The 21,726-nt window shown below is 43.0% G+C and overlaps 1 protein-coding gene across 3 annotated transcripts in view; it reads right to left on the bottom strand.

Moving 5' to 3' along the window:
• Window positions 1–1,154: 1,154 nt before the first annotated feature.
• ogdha (oxoglutarate dehydrogenase a) overlaps window positions 1,155–21,726 on the bottom strand; it is a 79,863-nt gene continuing 59,291 nt past the window's right edge. For all 3 annotated transcript variants that reach the window (XM_029638622.2, XM_029638621.2, XM_065011783.1), the window contains 17 exons: window positions 16,999–17,145; window positions 16,803–16,893; window positions 16,496–16,675; window positions 16,069–16,197; window positions 15,744–15,923; window positions 14,200–14,352; window positions 13,995–14,097; window positions 13,781–13,909; window positions 13,418–13,568; window positions 13,112–13,239; window positions 12,553–12,731; window positions 7,400–7,471; window positions 3,832–3,957; window positions 3,676–3,748; window positions 3,397–3,560; window positions 3,040–3,194; window positions 1,155–2,942 (listed from right to left, as the gene is read on the bottom strand). In XM_029638622.2, coding sequence (XP_029494482.1) covers window positions 2,822–2,942; window positions 3,040–3,194; window positions 3,397–3,560; window positions 3,676–3,748; window positions 3,832–3,957; window positions 7,400–7,471; window positions 12,553–12,731; window positions 13,112–13,239; window positions 13,418–13,568; window positions 13,781–13,909; window positions 13,995–14,097; window positions 14,200–14,352; window positions 15,744–15,923; window positions 16,069–16,197; window positions 16,496–16,675; window positions 16,803–16,893; window positions 16,999–17,145 — 2,281 coding nt within the window. In that variant the 3' untranslated portion in view covers window positions 1,155–2,821. The remainder of the gene's footprint in view (window positions 2,943–3,039; window positions 3,195–3,396; window positions 3,561–3,675; window positions 3,749–3,831; window positions 3,958–7,399; window positions 7,472–12,552; window positions 12,732–13,111; window positions 13,240–13,417; window positions 13,569–13,780; window positions 13,910–13,994; window positions 14,098–14,199; window positions 14,353–15,743; window positions 15,924–16,068; window positions 16,198–16,495; window positions 16,676–16,802; window positions 16,894–16,998; window positions 17,146–21,726) is intronic.

The raw sequence follows: 21,726 nt of genomic DNA, 5'->3' as shown, positions 1-21,726 counted from the left end.
CTCGCATTGATGTGCCATCCTGGATGAGCTGCACTACCTGAGCCACTTGTGTGGGTTGTAGACTCCGTCTCATGCTACCACTAGAGTGAAAGCACCGCCAGCATTCAAAAGTGACCAAAACATCAGCCAGGAAGCATAGGAACTGAGAAGTGGTCTGTGGTCACCACCTGCAGAACCACTCCTTTATTGGGAGTGTCTTGCTAATTGCCTATAATTTCCACCTGTTGTCTATTCCATTTGCACAACAGCATGTGAAATTTGTCAGTCAGTGTTGCTTCCTACGTGGACAGTTTGATTTCACAGAAGTGTGATTGACTTAGAGTTACATTGTGTTGTTTAAGTTTTCCCTTTATTTTTTTGAGCAGTGTATATACAGTGCCTTCAGAAAGTATTTCCATTCATAACAGTAGAAAAGGGCTGTTCCATGACGCCAGATCATGTCTCACGGGGGGTGGGCCAGTGACTTAGTTTAATGAAAGAGAATTTATTTCCCTTTAAAGTTTAACATCCTTACATAATTTCACAAATAGTTTCATCTTTACTCATTTTTATACAAGAATTAGATGCAAACCCCATATTTGAGGATTGTACATTTCAGAGATATAGTCGTGTGTTTCCTGTCCTCTCTGAGGTCACCAAATGAAACACACTCCTCATACCCATCCCTTAAGTGTCCACAGACCATTCCCACCTTCTCGCAAGTGGACATTTTGTATCAAATCCTCATTTTGGGGATTTAGGAGTTTGCCATGTGAAATCCTATGTTCTCTCTATGTGTATATTTCTGCATGGCCAGGAGATTCCTCCAGGAATTTACAACCCGAGATAACAGAACCTGGGTGTAGGAGAGAGGGGGAAGCCACTAGCTATACCCAAAAAGGGCCACGTCATGACAGTGATCAACAGAAAGTTGTCATCTAGGTCTAATTGCTGCAAAGAAATGTATAGCCATCAATTGGAAAGCCTCAATAATTGGAGGACTAAACTATCTAGCTACTGTACATACTGTTGGATTTTGTATATTCTAAAGTTAAATGAAGTGTTTAATGAAATTTGGAAACCATATGTTGATATCACCTTGGGGAATGTAGTGGGCGTTTCGCTTTGTTTGTGAGGTGCAATTTAAAATACAAAAAATGTATTCAACCATTCACTGATTTGGGAAGATAGTCTTTATTGAATGAAGCAAAAATAATTAAATGGAAAGAATCTTAATCGACTATATGAAAATAAATAAATCATTTGCTTTCTCGTGGAGCCATCCAAACAAAAGGTGATGTCCTGTTTTTTAAATTAGCTATGCAGCTAAAAAGACTCCTCTGGCAATTCATTCATACACCCTCAAAATAATGCGAAATGCTTGAAAACAAATTTGGCACAGGGGTTGCAAGAGGAAAATGAGTACATGAATTGTTGAGACATCTAGAGGTGCCATGTCTAGTTTATGTCATCTGGATGAGATCAGTGTTTAGCTAGAGTCATGAGAGGACTACATGTAGGGGGGGGGGGGGGGGATCAGCTCCAACCTGCTTGCCCTGTTCTGCAGTAGGACAACAGAGCTAGGGCCCATGTATCTAAAGACAGAAGTTGCCCTGACATTGCTATATGAACAATCCTTTACAAACTTCTCCTATGTGGATTTATATACAAGTGCAAACATGGAACTCATTTGACCAGTTCAACACTCATATATATAAATGCAAATATGGTACCAACTCATCTCACTGGTTCATCACTCCAATTTCCCTTATCTAAGTCTCAGCCTCTTTTGTGAGAAATGGTGCAAGATGGATAAAAGAGCATTTGTCATGTTAAATGTACTAGTATTTCACTGAAGACAATGTGACAGTGAAAATATTTCCCATTTCCCGCATTCAATACCTCATATTTTAATAGCCATTACAAGAATGAGAAAGTTGATTTGAAAGGCAAAAAAACCTAACACACATGCAACCAATAAACAGACAAATGTAAAGCAGTTGCAGATGGTGGTGATGTCAGTAGCACTCACCAAGGAGATAGATAGCCCTGGAGAAGAGAGACGGAGGGGTAGAGACCAAGACAAGTTCATCCCTGCAGTGTGCTCAGAGCAGAGAACAGGAGGGGGGGGGCACCTGATTCTCCTCGAAATGATGTGGTCTGACCATTGACATTGAACTAACCGTTGTGTGTTTTGCCAAATACCAGCAGTACATATCTTAAACTGGTTGCAACAGTTGCCCCGTCCTTTGGCTATGTAAGGAGACCTGCGATGAAATATGTAAGGAGACGCTTTTCAAAAGGATAGCAACAGAATGAAACACACTGAAAAATATATAAAGCTTTATAAACAATGTGCTTTGGTTACACACACACACAGAGGGCTTAAGCAAAACCCAACACAAGAAGGTTATAGTGTTGGTGAGTGGAGTGTTACCCAGACATATACAGGTAGAGAAAATAAAAACCAAGCTAAGGATCACTGACTGTACAAAGGTTCTCTTTCCTGACCCCTGACTGGCTGGCTGGCTGGTTGTCTACTGCTAAATGTGTGGTCTTGAGGCATGTGTCTGATGAAGGTGGGCTAGGGCACGCTGAGACAGGACCAGGGGGAGTCGATGAGGGAGGGCCTGGGTAGGGGAAGATAGCAATGACTTAAATGAACAGGACTGTTGCCTTTGTGGGCTAGAGACAGAGACACCCACCAGGAGAGTAGGCTTGCTCTAAGCTCCAAGTCCAGGGGGTATGTGGGCATATGGGACGGAGGAGGAGGGGCCTCTGGGTTGCAGTGGAGGTTGAAGGCTACCCCTTATCCTGGGACAGAGGAAGCGGGAAGAAAGAGTTACATCTGGTCCTTGAAGGCGTCCAGATCGAAGGCAGTGTCCAGGAAATTCTTCAGCTCCACCAGGTGGGCCTTCTTGTTTCCTGTGGCTGGGGCCGCAGCAGGAGGGCGACCAGCATACCTGAACACACACGTAATGGGAGAGAGTTTAATAAGAGTTTAACTAAACACAGACACACTTAGGAGTGAGGATAAGAGCAGATGAAGGGTTTGTTTACCAGACTGGCTTGGCGCGATCGATGGTGGTGCGCATGCGGGGTTTGACGTAGTCGTAGTAGCCCTGGTTCTTATGCTCCTCTTGGCACCACACCAGGTCGGCATTGGGGTACTTCTCGCTCTCAGCCTTCACCAGGTCGAAGGGGAAGGGGGACAGCTGCAAATTGAGAGACCACGTCATGTCATGAAGAAGAGTAAGGTAGCTCGGAAAGCCAAAGGGAGCACCAGTGGGGTTAGGGTGCCGTACACACAGAGAATGTGTCAAACGCGTTAGGTCAGGCAAAAGTTTGGCTAAGCATTTTTCTAGTGCATACCGCTCTGTGTGGGATACCTGAGGTGTTGAGTGTGTGTGTAGCTACCTGCTCCATGCGAGCAATGGCGACCGTGTCCTCCATGCCGTGGGCCTTGCGTTCCTTGGTGAGTTCGTAGTACACCTTCCCTGTGCAGAAAACGATGCGCTTCACCCCGGCTGGGTTCTGGGCCACTGGGCCATTATCTGGGATCAGGCGCTGGAAGTCTGTGCCTGGAGCACAGCAGGAAGACACAGCAACACTCACCCACTGCCAGACATACAGAGGGCATATACACCAGCACTGTCCTTCACAGACATACACACGCCCACACACACACAGTCTTACCTGGCAGCATCTCGTCAAAGTTGGACCTCGCCTCGGGGTGGCGCAGCAGGGATTTGGGGGTGAAAACGATGAGCTAGGAAAAGAGGACAGATCAGAGGACAATGAGCTGTAATAAGCAGCTTTAGGGTAAAAATGTTGTTATTGACGGGGACTCACAGGCTTCCTGAAGGGCGCCAGAATCTGCCTCCTCAGCACGTGGAAGAAGTTGCCAGGGTTCGAACAGTTGACCACAATCCAGTTGCAGTCGTGGAGCTGGCGAATGGCAAAGTCTTCTGTGATGCTCTGGTGGAGAGGAGGAGGGTGAGAAGAAAGGGTAAGGACTAAGGCTGTTACGGTGATTCCACCGGTGATTTCAACTAGGCTTCTCAAAAACTGCGCTTTGATGCCGCTGATGGTCATTAGTAGCTCGCCAGTCGTTAATGCTGGTACTCAGCACTATTGTCCATTAATCACTAAGCTGCAAATACCAAATCAAACACTTCATGAGACTCCTGGCATTCAGAGTTTGAGTGGAATAGGATCACCTGTTGCGCAGCGAGAGCAAGCTCCTCATAGCTGGTTAACACATGGAATAAAATAAGTGTTCCTGTTAGGCAACATTTGTACAGGCAATGCTATGCAATTGCATGATAAAACAGAGTTGACGACCTCTATTAAAAAGAGGAGGAACCCATCAACTAGGCCTACTATATTTATTTCTCAACTTTTCAACTGGAGTAGCCTACATGGCTGCCATGAAAATGAACTGCAGAGAAAAGCTTCCTTCAAATACTATTCAAGTGCATATGGATGATGTCTTTTTACCCTGTCCCTGTGCCAACAGGTGCATGATAATGGCCCATTCTAAATCAAAGCTAATTTCACACATACAGTGCTTTCGGAAAGTATTCAGACCCTTCATTTTCCCCACATTGTTACTTTACAGCCTTATTCTAAAATATATTAAATATATTTTTTACTCAATCTACACACAATACCTCAATGACAAAGTGAAGAGTTTATTTTAATATTTGCAAATGTTTAAAATGAAAAAGTGTTCTTTGCTATGACACTCGAAATTGAGCTCAGGTGCAACCTGTTTCCATTTATCATCCTTGAGATGTTTCTTCAACTTGGAGTCCACCTATGGTAAATTCAATTGATTGGACATGATTTGGAAAGGCACACACCTGTCTATATATGGTCCCACAGTTGACAGTGCACGTCAGAGCAAAAACCAAGCCATGAGGTCGAAGGAATTGTCAATAGAGATCCTTGACAATATTGTGTCAAGGCACAGATCTGGGGAAGGGTACCAAAACATTTCTGCAGCATTGAAGGTCCCCAAGAACACAGTGGCCTCCATTATTCTTAAATGGAAGAAGTTTGGAACCACCAAGACTCTTCCTAGAGCTGGTCGCCCGGCCAAAGTGAGCAATCTGGTGAGAAGGGCCTTGGTCAGGGAGGTGACCAAGAACCCAATGTTCACCCTGAAAGAGCTCCATAGTTCCTCTGTGGGATGGGAGAACCTTCCAGAGGAACAACCATCTCTGCAGCACTCTACCAATCAGGCCTTATGGTAGAGCGGCCAGACGGAAGCCACACTTCAGTAAAAGACACATAACAGCCAGCTTGGAGTTTGCCAAAAGGCACCTAAAGGACTCTGACCATGAGAAACAAGATTGTCCGGTCTTATGAAACCAAGATTGAACTCTTTTGCCGGAATACCAAGCGTCATGTCTGGAGGAAACCTGGCACCATCCCTACAGTGAAGCATGGTAGTGGCAGCATCATGCTGTGGGGATGTTTTTCAGCAGCAGGGACACTAGTCAGGATCGAGGGAAAGATGAACGGAGTAAAGTACAGAGATCCTTGATGAAAACCTGCTCCAAAGTACTCATGACCTCAGACTGGGGCAAAGCTTCAACTTCCAACAGGACAACGACCCTAAGCACACAGCCAAAACAACGCAGGAGTGGCTTCGGGACACATCTCTGAATGTCCTTGAGTGGCCCAACCAGAGCCCGGACTTGAACCTGATCAAACATCTCTAGAGAGACCTGAAAATAGCTGTGCTGCAACACTCCCCATCCAACTTGACAAACCTTGAGAGGATCTGCAGTGAAAAATGAAACTCCCCAAAACACAAGTGTGCCAAGCTTGTAGTGTCATACCCAAGAAGACTCGTGGCTGTAATCGTTGCTTCAACAAAGTACTGAGTAAAGGGTCTGAATACTTATGTAAATGTGAGTTTTCTAAAATTTGGAATAAAATCGCAAAGAAAATCTAAAAATCTGTTTTGGCTTTGTCATTACGGGTTATTGGGTGTAAAAACAAACAATACAATCGATTTTAGAATAAGGCTGTAACATAAAATGTGGAAAAAGTCAAGGGGTCTGAATATTTTCCAAATGCACTGTAAAGGCGAGATTACCATAAGGCCTGTGTGTGTTGCTAAGGTTTGTATCACAACTGAAGTGGCTAAATAACTCCAAACGTAGCCTATAGGCCCAAGACACCTGGAACACAGTTGGAGAGCCCATAGCCTACAGTAACTAGCTCACGTCAGAAGTAGATGTTAATTTATGTTTCTAAAATGTCAAAATTCAAAGTTATTGAAAACATCAACGTTTAAGGTTAAGTTTAGACATTAATGCCACATTTTTAAGGTTAGGGATATGTTTAGGCATTAACTCAGAAGGGTTTAGTTAAGGCTTAAGGTTTAGGATAAGCTTAAAACAAAAATCTCAAAAACAACTTATAACCTTTGGAGGCAGATGCTTACAGTGGCATTAAGTCTGAATGGTCAAGGTAAGGGTTAAGGATTGGGATAGGCTTAAAACAAACATGGAAAGGTGGCATCCTATGAAGGTGCCACACTGAAAGTCACTGAGCTCTTCAACAAGGCCATTCTACTGCCAATGTTTGTCTGTGAAGATTGCATGGCTGTGTGCTCGATTTTATACAACTGTGTGTAGTGGGAAGCTGGAAATGCTAAATGTGTTTTTATGTTAATTAATGGTCAATTACCGTGAGACTGGTATTTATTTGCATGACAATCACAGACTGACAAAATTTCAGAACCTCTACAGTCCTAGCAAGGACCAGTTCCGGTTTCATCTCACATTAAGTACCATGCCACTGAAGCTTTGGGGGTGTTTAAATTTGAATTTCACATTCTGTTTATGGCACGTCTATATTGTACCCCCTCAGTAGATGTGACCGACGTGTACACAGTGTGCCGGAGACACTTCAACCATCTGTTTCCGTTGCAAAATTACCTTAATATTACCCTAGAGCAGTGGTATACAAAGTCTTGGTCGCGACCCCCCCCAAAATATAGTAATAATAATAAAATTAAAAAAACACATTCCATGGGAAAATATACAAATGTTTTTGAAGAGAATCTGAAAAATATAATTTTATTGAGTAAATGTATTTATTGGATTATTTTCATGTTGATAAGAGATGAACATGCAATAAATCGAAGGTTATTTGTTGATGTAAAAATAGAAATGTATAGATTTTAAGGTTGTGTCATTAGATATGGGTTGCGAGAAATTCTTGGGGAAAAAATGTGGTCCCTGCTGAAAAAGTTTGAATACCACCGCCTTAGACATAGATTCCATTCTATTTGGAAGAAAATGTCAAGATATGTCAATGTCAGGCATGAACTAGAATACATGAACAGCCCTTTGGGTACAAAAGGCAGTGCAGAATGATTAGAAGTGAGGGTTTGACCTACCGGGAGCACGTCAGGATCATCGTTGCACATCTGGAGAAATCTCTCTGGACGAGCAGAGGAGTGTTCTGGGCCCTGTGGAGGAGAGCAGTGAGGTCACTAGGGCACAGAAAATCAACGATTATGGAAGCATAAAATAACTGTCATATTAACAATGTTTTTAATCAACTATTTTCAAGTACAGTACCAGTCAAAAGTTTGGACATCTACTCATTCAAGGGTTTTTCTTTTTCTTTTTTTTTTTACTAATTTCTACATTGTATAATAATAGTGAAGACATCAAAACGATGAAATAACACATATGGAATCATGTAGTAACCAAAAAAGTGCTAAACAAATCCAAATATATTCTTCAAAGTAGCCACCCTTTGCCTTGACAGCTTTGCACACGCTTGGCATTCTCAACCAGCTTCACCTGGAATGCTTTTCAAAAAGTCTTGAAGGTTCTCACATATGCTGAGCACAAACCATCTCAGTTGGATTGAGGTCGAGTGATTGTGGAGGCTAGGTCATCTGATCCAACACTCCATCACTGTCCTTCTTGGTCAAATAGCCCTTACACAGCCTGGATTTGTGTTGGGTCATTGTACTGCTGAAAAACAAATGATATCCCATCTGGTTTGGGCTTAGTGGGACTAGCATATCACTGCAGAATGCTGGTTAAGTGTGCCTTGATTTCTAAATAAATCACTGACAGTGTCACCAGCAAAGCACCCCCACACCATTACACCACCTCCTCCATGCTTCACAGTGGGAACCACACATGCAGAGATCATCCGAACCAAAAACCTCTAATTTGGACTCATCAGACCAAAGAATTTCCACTGGTCAAATGTCCATTGCTCGTGTTTCTTGGCTCAAGCAAGTCTCTTATTATTGGTGTCCTTTAGTAGTGTTTTCTTTGGAGCAATTCAACCATGAATGCCTGATTCACGCAGTCTCCTCTGAACGGTTGATATTGAGATGTGCCTATTACTTCAACTCTGTAAAGCATTTATTTGGGCTGCTAACTCTAATGAATTTATCCTCTACAGCGGAGGTAACTCCGGGTCTTCCTTTCCTGTGGAGGTCCTCATGAGAGCCAGTTTCAATATAGCGCTTGATGGTTTTTGCGACTGCACTTGAAGAAACTTAAAAAGTTCTTGAATTTTTCCGGATTGACTGACCTTCATGTCTTAACCTCTCTGAGCACGGAACACGCTAGCGGGCTGAAATTCCACAACATACGGTGATCGCTACATAAATAGTCATATTAAACATTCATGAAAATACAAGTGTCTCACATGTATTGAAAGCCTAGAATCTTACTAATCCAACTGCGTTGTCAGATTTAAAAAAAGGATTTACTGCGAAAGAATACGATGCGATTATCTGAGCATAGAGTCCCATAAAAAACAACTATTTCAACCAGCATGGGCGTAACATAATCACAAACTGCATTCAAATAAATTGTTTACCTTTGACGATCTTCGTCTGTTTGCAATTCCAATGCTCATTGTTACACAATGAATTATCTTTTGTTTGATAAAATCCGTTTTTATAGCCTAACACGAAACATTTTGTGAACCGCTTGTGTCGTGAATTCCGTCTCATTCCATTTTCGACGACACATTCCAGGTAAATAACCCACACAGAACGTGACTTTTCCAGTCATGTTTGGTTTCACTGCAATCAACTGGTTTGTTTGTAAACACAATCAAACCAGATGGGTTATTTCGCGGGACGTATTGACTGAAAGAAACCGATTTGAAGACAACAAGTCATGACAGCATTGTGCACCAATGATTTGCCCGCTGTTTTGTTGATTGACTGTGTTTTAACCCAATGATCACTGATCGTCTTGAAATCTAGCTGGGTAGATAGCCAATGAGCTGAGGTAAACGGCAATAGGTCATATCTATGTGTTGCAAGACCAACCCATGTAGTAAGCTCCAGCGTAAAGAGAGTCATTCGCTATTGAAGTTTCATACCGGTAGGAGAAACACATATTACGCACTGCATTGTTTGGTAAACTCACAGATTCAGCTGTTTATATATCAATCAGTATGGCGACTAAGTAAGGGAAAGCTAAATCTAAGTCTAGATACACAGATGTACACACAATTTTAGAATAAATTGATTGGGAAAGTGAGACAGAGATTGTTGTAGGACGATTCATTTAGCGATTGTGGAGGAAATTTTTTTTTTTATCATGCTAATGCCCTTGTTTGAAATTAATAATATAAAATATGTTATTTATTTTAATTTTTTAGAAGCAATATATAAATATATAAAATATATAATGTAATGAAATATGAGATGCGTGTGTCTGCCGCCCCACCCCAACCCACATGAAATAGCTTATTTGAGGCTGTTGAGGGGAGGGCAGGCCCACAACAATGGTCAAAGTGAAATGGAAACAGTAGATACAGCTGGTCTGTTGTAATATAATAGAGACAGTAGATCTAGCTGAAATGTCATAATATAAAAGAGACAGTAGATCTAGCAGGTCATAATAATATATTCAACCTTATGTTCCCTGTACTCTCTTTTTATTATACCTGTTGATACAGGGCTCATATGTGAAACTATTGTCATGGAAATGTCCTGTATTTACCAAATCATGAGAGCAAACCACACACAGTCAGAGTTATCATAAAGTCCATCTTTAATTATATGAGCTCCATCACAACCCTGTGACTCTCAGATCAATTCAGTGTCTATCAATGAATTCTCTGAGAGTCCTTACACATTGCAACCGAGATCCTTTATAGCAAAGACACACATAGCCAGACAGCATTGGCTATAAATTATCGTTCAGCTTTGTCTCCTAAACTATGTTCTTATCTCGCTCTCAGGACCATAAAACAAAACCTATCAAGAGGCATATATCAAATGCACCCCTCCTTGACAAGATCACAGAGACACAGTGACTGGCACACAGACATTGTGGAGCCAAGAGATAATTGATTTAAAAGATATATGTTTACATATGAAGACAAGCTTGACCCCTCCCCTCTCTGCGGCCCAAGTAACTTAGTCCTGACAGAGAACAGATAACTGCAAATGGCCACCACTATAGTACAACAAGATACATTCTGATGAGAAGTAACTCATAAGCATATCATGAAAATAAAATATCTTATCTATGTTACCCAACTAATTCTGATTATTCCCCAACACTATTCTAACTGAACATTTTCTTTCACAGTGACACTGACTCCGAATGGCAGCCCCCAGGGCCAAGGTTTCCATCCCCCCACTGAAGCTGGTTCATCCAGCTCCTGCCACAAGTGGTGTTCATCTTCCCAAATGTATTTCTGCAGGCATGGATGTGCCTCAGGGCCAAAAGGGCACAGCATGGAGGCGTTGCTGTGTTCTTTGCAAAATTAAGTCCCCCATCACCTGCGCCACATGCTTGGTGACCCTCTGCTTTACAGCAGAAAGAGACTGCTATGGCACCTGGCATCAGTAGCACAATATTGTGTAGAGTTTTGGCAAAGTGGGTGGGGTTATATCCTTTCTGTTTGGCCCTGTCCGGGGGTCTCGTCGGATGGGGCCACAGTGTCTCCTGACCCCTCCTGTCTCAGCCTCCAGTATTTATGCTGCAGTAGTTTATGTGTCGGGGGGCTAGGGTCAGTTTGTTATATCTGGAGTACTTCTGTCTTATCCGGTGTCCTGTATGAATTTAAGTATGCTCTCTCTAATTCTCTCTCTCTCTCTCTCGGAGGACCTGAACCCTAGGACCATGCGTCATGACTACCTGGCATGATGACTCCTTGCTGTCCCCAGTCCACCTGGGCTTGCTGCTGTTCCAGTTTCAACTGTTCTGCCTGCGGCTATGGAACCCTAAACTGTTCACTTTTACTCTTGAGGTGCTGTCCTGTTGCACCCTCTACAACCACTGATCTCCACCCGGCACAGCCAGAAGAGCCTGGTTCCTCTCTAGGTTTCTTCCTAGGTTTTTGCCTTTCTAGGGAGTTTTTCCTATCCACCGTGCTTCTACACCGGCATTGCTTGCCGTTTGGGGTTTTAAGCTGGGGCTATAGAAATAGATTTGATTTGAGGACTGAGGGTCTTCCAAATATTGAAAGTGTGTAAATAGTTACCCATGTTATTTTGTAAATGTATATATATATTTTTTTCCCATATATTTTTTCATCAACAATTATTTTCCCCCCCATTTTTTCCTTCATTTTTTCCCCTACATTTTTTGGGGGGGGTGAGTGTTAGAATACCATTTTGGTATTTTGTATATAGTTATTTGTTTCAAAATGTATACCTTCACCAATTTGGCCACTTGGGTACATTTGGGCTACTTGTGTGGGACACCTGGGTGACTTCATGATAAATGTCATGTAGCACTCTCATTTTGGAAGTTATCATTTTGAAAATTTGCACAAGTACTGTTGCCCTCTTATATTTTTCACTGAAATTGTCCCCATCATCCTATCTGAATTTCTGTTTTATCTTGTTAATTTTAAAGAGGATACAAAAATACATTTTGTTTTTGTTTTTTTGTTTTATCTAAACCAGATCTATTGTTGTTATATTCTCCTACATTCAATTCACATTTACACACACTTCAGAGTGTTTTCTTTCAAATGGTACCAAGAATATGCATATCCTTGGTTCTGTGCCTGAGCTCCAGGCTGTTAGATTTGGGCATGTCTTCAGGCGGAAATTGCACAAAGTAGGGGGGTAGCTCTAAGAGGTTTTAAAGTAATGGACTGTCGTTTTGCTTTGCTTATTTGAGCTGTTCTTGTCATAATATGGACTTGGTCTTTTAACAAATAGGGCTATCTTCTGTATACCACCCCTACCTTGTCACAATACAAACGATTGGCTCAAACTTAAGAAATTCCTAAATTTAACTTTTAACAAGGCACACCTGTTAATTGAAATACATTCCAGGTGACTACCTCATGAAGCTGGTTGAGAAAATGCAGAGCTGTCATCAAGACAAAGGGTGGCTACTTTGAAGAACCTCCAATATAGAATACATTTTACTACATGATTCCGTATGTGTTATTTCATAGTTTTGATGTCTTCACTATTATTGTACAGTTAATAAAATAGTAAAAATAAAGAAAACCCTTAAATGAGCATGTAGTGTAAAGGAATGATTATGAACAATCGTCATCTCCTCCCTTCAACTGGTGCTATGGGGTACTCACCATGCCCTCCATGCCGTGGGGCAGCAGCAGGACTATGCCATTCTGGCGGACCCACTTGGCCTGGCCGGGGCAAATGAACTGGTCGATTATGCACTGGGCTGTGTTGTGGAAGTCTCCGAACTGGGCCTCCCACAGGACCAGGGCATTGGGACTGGCCATGGCAAAGCCCAGCTCGAAACCTGACAACAGAGACCGAGGGAAAGAAAGAAAGAGAGAACGAGAGAATGAGTGAGAAAGAGAGGTTCCTAACTCAGGACTCATTTGCCGAGATAGTCAGCGATCAAGGTTAAAATCTCTCCGGGTTGGTGTATCGTTGTGAATGTTGGTTGCTTGCGCTCTCGTCGCGGACAATTAGGTCGCTGTGTGTCTCCTTTCATTCAAAATGACTGGTCGCTAGGTCCCCGATTATCATGCCAAGTGTGAGTCCCCAGTTAGTAGCGGGTGGAGATAGTAGTAAGGGATTATTTGAATGAGAGTTCCTGTGATATTTCCCAGTTTCTCTGAATCTGTTTCCATAGTAAATATTTTCACAGTAATTGTGAGGTGGAGAGTGACTGACCCAGCACGCCGTACTCAGACAGGGAGCTGTTGCAGACGGTGTAGGGGGCCTGGTTGGGGGCCACGTGGTTCATGGGGATGCAAACTCTCTTGTCCACGTTCTGGTCATGCAGCACATGGTGTCGGTGACTGGCAGGGAGGGAAACACACAGCAGGGACAATGAGGGACAAGAGACAAGATATGCATCCCAAATGGCAGCCTGTACCCTACTTTTGACCAGAGACCATCATTTGGGACACACTCAAGATGACATGCTCAAAAATGGAAACATTTTATTTGCCTGGGACTGAAAGTCCCTCTCGTCACCTGAAGGTGCCCCTCTCCACGTCCTGGCCGCTGAGGCGAACATGGATGCCCTCTTTGAGCAGAGAGCCAAAGGCCATGTATTCTCCCAGGGCCCAGTCCACCGTGCGGTTCTTGATCATCTCCCCTCGGGCCTTCAGGATACGGCTCAGACCTACGGAGGAGTGCAAACCACACTTGTCACCGGGTGAAAAATCTTGCTGTGTGTACACAGCCAGAGTCAATAAAAGAGCCATGTCTTCACTCTGCACTTTGGCTCTTTTGCTTTTGACTCTCCCGCCATCAGAGGATAAAAAAAAAGTTAAAAGGCATAGAGATGCATAATATTATTATGTTCTTAATTCTATGGTTTAGAGTAGGGTTCACCTCCGTGGATGGTGAAGTCTTCGACTGGCACTGAGGAGGCCACCTGACCAATGTGGGTCAGCTCCTCCTCAGTCAGGCCAGTGGACGGGCAGGTCAGGCTCTTGGGCTGGCCATCCAGGTTGAAAAAACCTACACACACACACAGGTCCATTATTTACAACACACACACACATGGCATTGTGTATGTGTGTCTGTGAGCTGTTAACCCACTCACCAGGCCAGGGAGAGTCCAGCCAGTGTTTGATGTGGAGGATCTTCTCATCCTTGGAGCGAACATGTGCCTCCTCACAGATCTTATCATACTTTGCAATCTCCTCCTGTAGAGAGGGGGAGATGGAAGGCAGAAGTGGAGAGGGTGACTCCTCGGCTCTACTCTATGTAGAGTGTGAGAGATATGGTCGAAGTGGTTGAGTTCTGACCTCGTACTCCTGTCTCGTGACGACCCCCTCTGCAATAAGTTTCTCGCCATACTTCTGCATCACTCCCTTCTGCTTCTTGATCTGCTTGTACATCAGGGGCTGAGTGAACATGGGCTCGTCCATCTCGTTGTGTCCCAACCGCCGGTAGCACACCTGCCGACACACAAACATTGTTAATAAACACACACCCAGACAGACCTGCCAACCTGATCAACGCCGTGGCGGTACCCCCCCGCGACGGCATGCACGACACCCACACTGCCCAAATAATAGACATTTTTTGGGCCTAATAAGGAGGTTGGCAGAAGACTGCCTCAGTAGGAATTGTAGGCTATAGACTTTATGGGTTCTTGATAATTAGTTGCTCTTCAGTAGCTAACTAGAAAAAGGTTTACATGTACAAATCAGGGCTCTCACTAGGACTTTCTGATAAGGTGGTGCTGATGTAGGACTAAGGTTGGGTAGGGGAGAGGTCCAGAGGGGGTTAGTCAACTGTAACGGCTATTTCCTGAAACCTAAGGTCTTAAATTATATCAAACAACGTAGCCAACACAGAAGACTTGTGTATGATCCTAAATTAAATTGAGGTGGTCTCAATGACACATTTTTCTAGGTTAAATGTAGGGGTAATGACTATTCTAATTAATAGGTGTCCATGTGGATAGTCTAGTGTACTATGAAACAACTGAACTAGGCCTATTAACCTGTTTTAGATCTCCATCCCTGACCTAATCCATCAAGTTAGGTCTGACTATTGGCTACCATTCATTCAACATTTGTGAACGGACTAATATCACATCATTAGCAGTCTACTGTTGACATACAGATATATCAAGAGGACAGATCAAGAACTAATTAATTAACATTTGCCTACTAATCTTTAACAGTCCAATATAACTTTCTGTGGACGCCATGAGTGGAACAGGTCTCAGGGCGTGTCTGTTTCCATCCACGCAGTGACGCACACTGAACTACCGCAACAGCGCACATGTTTCCATGCCCGTAAATGAGCTTGCCCCTACTACCTGGCAAGAATACAATTTAGGAAAATGTATTTAGCAAACAGTCATTCTCCATTTTCCCCACCCTTTTCCCTCACACATCAGAGGTATCAGACGAAGTGAGGAACTGCCATCCAGTTCGAGGGAAGAAAATAGTACTAAGACGACGGGGGTCAGGCTGGAGCAAGCTCAGCTCTAACTTCAGACGGTTGAGTCAAATACCACAATGTCCCAACTAAAAACCTATTTTTGTGTATTTTAAATCAAACTTTGTCACATGCGCCGACTACAACAATTGTATACCTTACAGTGAAATGCTTACTTACATTTGCTAACTTATTTTAGGATAGTTTTTCGTATCAGCATACTTTAACCTCAAATTACGTGCATGGTACACAAAATGCGTGCAAGTTGGCAGGTCTGCACACACAAACACAGCCCGTGATCTTGGGCCAGTTATTAATTTTCCCCCATGAATGGTTAAGGTTAGGATTGGGGGAAGGGAAGCTGATCCTAGATCTGTACCTAGGGAACTATACTCACCAGGTCCACCACCACGTCCTTGTGGAAGGTGGCTCTCCACTCGGCGGCCACGTTGCACACGTACACCACAGCCTCAGGGTCGTCAGCATTCACGTGGAAGATGGGAGCATTGACCACCCGGGCCACGTCAGTGGGGTACGGAGAGGAGCGCGCCATACGGGGGTCAGTGGTGAAGCCAATCTGGGGGAAGTTAGGGGTTGTGAGGGTTAGCACACCAGCCATTCACACAACCACTGGTTTTCTACCATGGCTGGAACAAAGACTATTTGTATCTTCTCCAGACCAGGTGTGGTCAGTGGTTAGATTGGCGTGTGTGTGCGCACACCTGGTTGTTGACGACCACATGCACCGTGCCGTGGGTGGAGTAGGACGGCAGGTCGCTGAGATGGAAGGTCTCGTACACAACGCCCTGACCGGCAAAGGCAGCATCACCGTGCATCAGGATGGACATCACCTGGAACATAAACAATCCAACGTCAAATGCAGAACACTTACAATCCATTCTTGCTTGAGGTAATAACTCATCAAATAAAGTCAGATTGGTGAAAGCGATATGGTGGAAACCATAGTTCCACTTATCCGGTACAGATCAGTGTGTAAGTTAAGGGCAGAAAAAGGGATTGAACCGAAAGGGCGACTTTCTACAGTACACAAAAGGACTATGATCTCTGCAAGTACTCCCTTGTCACTTTGAGAAAAATAAATACGCCGGTATTCAAACCGTGTTCAAAACCAGCGGTGTCGGTCCATACCTTGTGTCCCTCGGTGTCTCCGCAGTAGAACTGCTCGGCCTTGGTCTTGCCCTGCACCACGGGGTCCACAGCCTCCAGGTGGGAGGGGTTGGCCATAAGGGACAGAGTGATGTTGCGGTCCGTCACACGGTTGATCCTCCTGTGGTACATCCCCAGGTGGTACTTGACATCACCAGAGCCCTGCAACAACAACAGAGTCAAACATACTAGCAGTAGAATACCTAGGCATCTACAATAGAGCCACACATTCAGGCAATTCAGTAGTTGTGTTCCAATTAGTGCAGTGGGTGGGCTAGATGGGACTCACCTCATCAGCAGCCTCCAGCTTAGAGTCAAACTGGCAGAAGATCTGCTCCAGCTCCTTGCGGATGACGTTGGCCAGCACGTTCAGACGACCCCTAGGAGATTGTGAGCATGTGTCAGAGGAGAGAAGGCTGAAAGTCAAACCATGTTGCAGAAACTCAAGCATCCCCTCACCTTGTGCTCCTTTTGTTATTACCCACCTGTGTGGCATGCCCATGACGACGTTCTCCACACCCTTCTCGCTGGACTTGTCGATGATGGTCTTGAGGGCGGGGATCAGAGACTCGCAGCCCTCCAGGCCGAAGCGCTTCTCTGACGACCACTTCCTCTGGAGGAACTCCTCGAACCTGCGGTACACAAAGCACGTCGTCATCACATGGCCATATCCCTTTGGAGAGAAGGACTCCAGAAATCTCCTATGATATTAGTTTGCAGGATTGGTCCAATGCAGGGCTCCAGAGAAGAAAAAAATCACCTGGTGGCACTTTTTGTTGGTGCCACCCCATGATTTGTTCACACCAAAAAAATTATCTGTGGCGTGTAATCATTTTATAAAGTCATTCACTGTGCTTTATTAGGGGTGTAAGACTAAGATGCTATTCAAGACATATGTTGTTTCATCTAACATGTCCATGTAGGAATACATGACCAACAATATTTTTTATGTGCAACCTAATCCAGTGACTCGTATTTTGGATTGACAATTAGGCTATTGATATTACATTTTTTGTTCAATAACGATTAATTTGCCTACATCTTTATTTGCACTATTATCATAGGCTAATTGATTTGGGGCTAATTCACCTCCTGAGTAAGTAAAACTCAAAACACATTAGCTATATTGCTAACTCTAAACATAATACCCACTGCTAGTAGCCATGTATTAATAAAACAGTAAATTCAATATCCTAAAAAAAAACTTGGCTACTACCCAATGACACCTGCACTCGCAAGGGCCGATATGCATTTCGTACACAGCATCTCAAAGCCGAATCACTTATCTTGCTTGTAAAATAGCTGCTAGAGCTCAATATTTAGAGTTGAGAAATAAAAATGATTGACAGAAAGTTGACTTTCCCATCATCAACATTGACAACAGTAGTTGCTTCTAGGGCTGCACAATGAATAGAATTGTAATCGAAATTGCAACATTGATGTGTGCTACTCAGTTCATTTTTTATAGTTTATTCCAGTCTCCACGTCTCTCAACTCAATTTCACTTTAAGGGGCTTTATTGGCACGGGAAACATATGTTTACATTGCAAAAGCAAGTGAAATGTATAATAAACAACAGTAAAATAAACAAATAATTAACAGTAAATATTACTCACAAACGTTCCAAAAAGAATAAAGACATTTCAAATGCCATACAGTGTTGTAATGATGTGCAAATAGTGAAAGCACAAAATGGAAAATAAATAAACAAATATAGGTTGTGTTTACAATGGTGTTTGTTCTTCACTGGTTGCCCTTTTCTTGTGGCAGCAGATCACATTTTGTTGCCATGATTGCACACTGGTATTTCACTCAATAGAAATGGGAGTTTATCAAAATGTGATTTTTTCTCGAAATCTTTGTGGATGTGTGTCGTCTGAGGGAAATATGTCTCTCTAATATGGTCAAACATTTGGCAGGAGTTTTGGAAGTGCAGCTCAGTTTCCACCTCATTTTGTGGTCAGTGTGCACATAGCCTGTCTTCCCTTGAGAGCCAGGTCTGCCTTTGGTGGCCTTTCTCAATTGTCTGTAAGTAGTGTCAAAGATCCCCATAATTATGGGTCAGTCACAGTGGTCAGGTATTCTGCCACTGTGTACTCTGTTTAGGGCCAAATAGCATTCTAGTTTGCTCAGTTATTTTGTAAATTCTTTCCAATGTGTCAAGTATTATAGAAAGCTGTCGATGACGTGACAGGTGGCAGCGTGGTAGGCACAGCTTGTCCCATGAATTAATCACAAAAATTGAGGATTAAGTGATAACTACGAAACATTCTGTATAATATAGAGAATCAAACTATTTACTGAATAGGCTAGAAAAATAAATGGATATCGAAGTGAACAAGAGGAGACCTTTCCTCGAGTTCTGCGAGCGAAACGGGAGGAAAGACGCAGTCTAAAATTAGGGGGACATTTTTATAACCATGTTTCCAGAAGATAGAGCATTGCTTACAAGCGAGCAGCTAAAAAAAACAGATTTATTGCCTGGGCAACTGGGGGAGGCTGAGGCCTTAAAAACAGGAATGGATTACAGTAATACAATGATGGAAGAAATACGAGCGGAAAATAAGATATTGAAAACTACCGTGGACTCCCTAAAAGACACTACAGAGGCGCTACGGTATGATAAAACGAAAGCCGAATTACTTGATCTAAAGTGCAGAAGTATGAGAAATAATATTGTTATAATGGGAAAAAAGGAGGATGAATACTATCAGTCAACGGAGGAAAAAGTCAGGGTGTTCATGAAACAATCTCAAGATGACGGACGAACAGGTGCAAACAATTGATTTTCAAAGAGCACACCAGTTGGTGGCAGAGTAGAGGGAAGGTCCCGTCCGATCGTAGCTATGCTAACCCACTACAAAAATACATTTGCATTGTTGCAACAGGGTAGAGAATTGAAAAACACCCCATTCTCTATTAATGAACCATTTCCTCATGAAATAGTGGAGAGACGACGTGCCCTGTACCCCACTTCAAAAGGCTCCGAGCAGAGAAGCAGTGGTTGTGAGTGATAGCTGTCTCCTGCAGAAGTAGTCCCCGATACATACAGTGGGGCAAAAACGTATTTAGTCAGCCACCAATTGTGCAAGTTCTCCCACTTAAAAAGATGAGGCCTGTAATTTTCATCATAGGTACACTTCAACTATGACAGACAAAATGAGAAAAAAAATTCCAGAAAATCACATTGTAGGAAAATAAGTATTTGGTCAATAACAAACGTTTCTCAATACTTTGTTATATACCCTTTGTTGGCAATGACAGAGGACAAACGTTTTCTGTAAGTCTTCACAAGGTTTTCACACACTGTTGCTGGTATTTTGGCCCATTCCTCCATGCAGATCTCCTCTAGAGCAGTGATGTTTTGGGGCTGTTGCGGGGCAACACAGACTTTCAACTCCTTCCAAAGATTTTCTATGGGGTTGAGATCTGGAGACTGGCTAGGCCACTCCAGGACCTTGAAATGCTTCTTACGAAGCCACTCCTTCGTTGCCCGGGCGGTGTGTTTGGGATCATTGTCATGCTGAAAGACCCAGCCACGTTTAAACTTCAATGCCCTTGCTGATGGAAGGAGGTTTTCACTCAAAATCTCACGATACATGGCCCCATTAATTCTTTCCTTTACACGGATCAGTCGTTCTGGTCCCTTTGCAGAAAAACAGCCCCAAAGCATGACGTTTCCACCACCATGCTTCACAGTAGGTATGGTGTTCTTTGGATGCAACTCAGCATTCTTTGTCCTCCAAACACGACAAGTTGAGTTTTTACCAAAAAGTTATTTTTGGTTTCATCTGACCATATGACATTCTCCCAATCTTCTTCTGGATCATCCAAATGCTCTCTAGCAAACTTCAGACGGGCCTGGACATGTACTGGCTTAAGCAGGGGGACATGTCTGGCACTGCAGCATTTGAGTTCCTGGCGGCGTAGTGTGTTACTGATGGTAGGCTTTGTTACTTTGGTCCCAGCTCTCTGCAGGTCATTCACTAGGTCCCCCCCGTGTGGTTCTAGGACTTTTGCTCACCGTTCTTGTGATCATTTTGACCCCACGGGGTGAGACCTTGCGTGGAGCCCCAGATCGAGGGAGATTATCAGTGGTCTTGTATGTCTTCCATTTCCTAATAATTGCTCCCACAGTTGATTTCTTCAAACCAAGCTGCTTACCTATTGCAGATTCAGTCTTCCCAGCCTGGTGCAGGTCTACAATTTGGTTTCTGGTGTCCTTTGACAGCTCTTTGGTCTTGGCCATAGTGGAGTTTGGAGTGTGACTGTTTGAGGTTGTGGACAGGTGTCTTTTATACTGATAACAAGTTCAAACAGGTGCCATTAATACAGGTAACGAGTGGAGGACAGAGGAGCCTCTTAAAGAATAAGTTACAGGTCTGTGAGAGCCAGAAATCTTGCTTGTTTGTAGGTGACCAAATACTTATTTTCCACCATAATTTGCAAATAAATTCATTAAAAATCCTACAATGTGATTTTCTGGATTTTTTCTCTCCTTTTGTGTGTCATAGTTGAAGTGTACCTGTGATGAAAATTACAGGCATCTCTTCTTTTTAAGTGGGAGAACTTGCACAATTGGTGGCTGACTAAATACTTTTTGCCCCACTGTACTTACACCACATTACACAGGACAAATATGGATTCAGTTCTTTTTATACAAAAACACATTTGTTTGCATTAACAACTTTTTTGTTGTTTTTATTCATGCATTATGGAACCATGGACTTAAAACAAGGTTGGATTTATGGTAATGCAGAATGGGTATGATGAACTTATCCTTTTTCTATTTAGGCAATATGGAACTTTGGACTATATGGATGTAATATCAGGTTTCGATTTAGGGGAAGGCGAGGATGGTAATGCATTTAATTTGAAGATTGTACATTAGAAATACCAAGGTACTTTGTTTGTTTAATATAATATGTCCTAATTGTAGAGGTTGGGTATATTATGACTTAAAAGCTGTTATATAGTGCGGCCCTTGTTTGCCGATGTGAATCGGAATGATTAGCTTTTAAGATAACATTTTATAAATACATGTATTATAGGGCTAGGATAAAGGATTATATAATTAAAAACCTGCATAGGTTCTCTATTGGAATAGGCCTACACAATCCTAAAATAATTGGTTGGGCCAGTACCCGAAAGGTTGCTAGATCGAATCTCTGAGCTAACAAGGTATAAATCTGCTGTTCCGCCCCTGAACAAAG

This window comes from Oncorhynchus nerka, linkage group LG27 (genome assembly GCF_034236695.1).
Source record: "Oncorhynchus nerka isolate Pitt River linkage group LG27, Oner_Uvic_2.0, whole genome shotgun sequence".
Taxonomy (NCBI): Eukaryota; Metazoa; Chordata; class Actinopteri; order Salmoniformes; family Salmonidae; genus Oncorhynchus; species Oncorhynchus nerka.
This window is presented reverse-complemented; position numbering and strand designations above follow the sequence as displayed.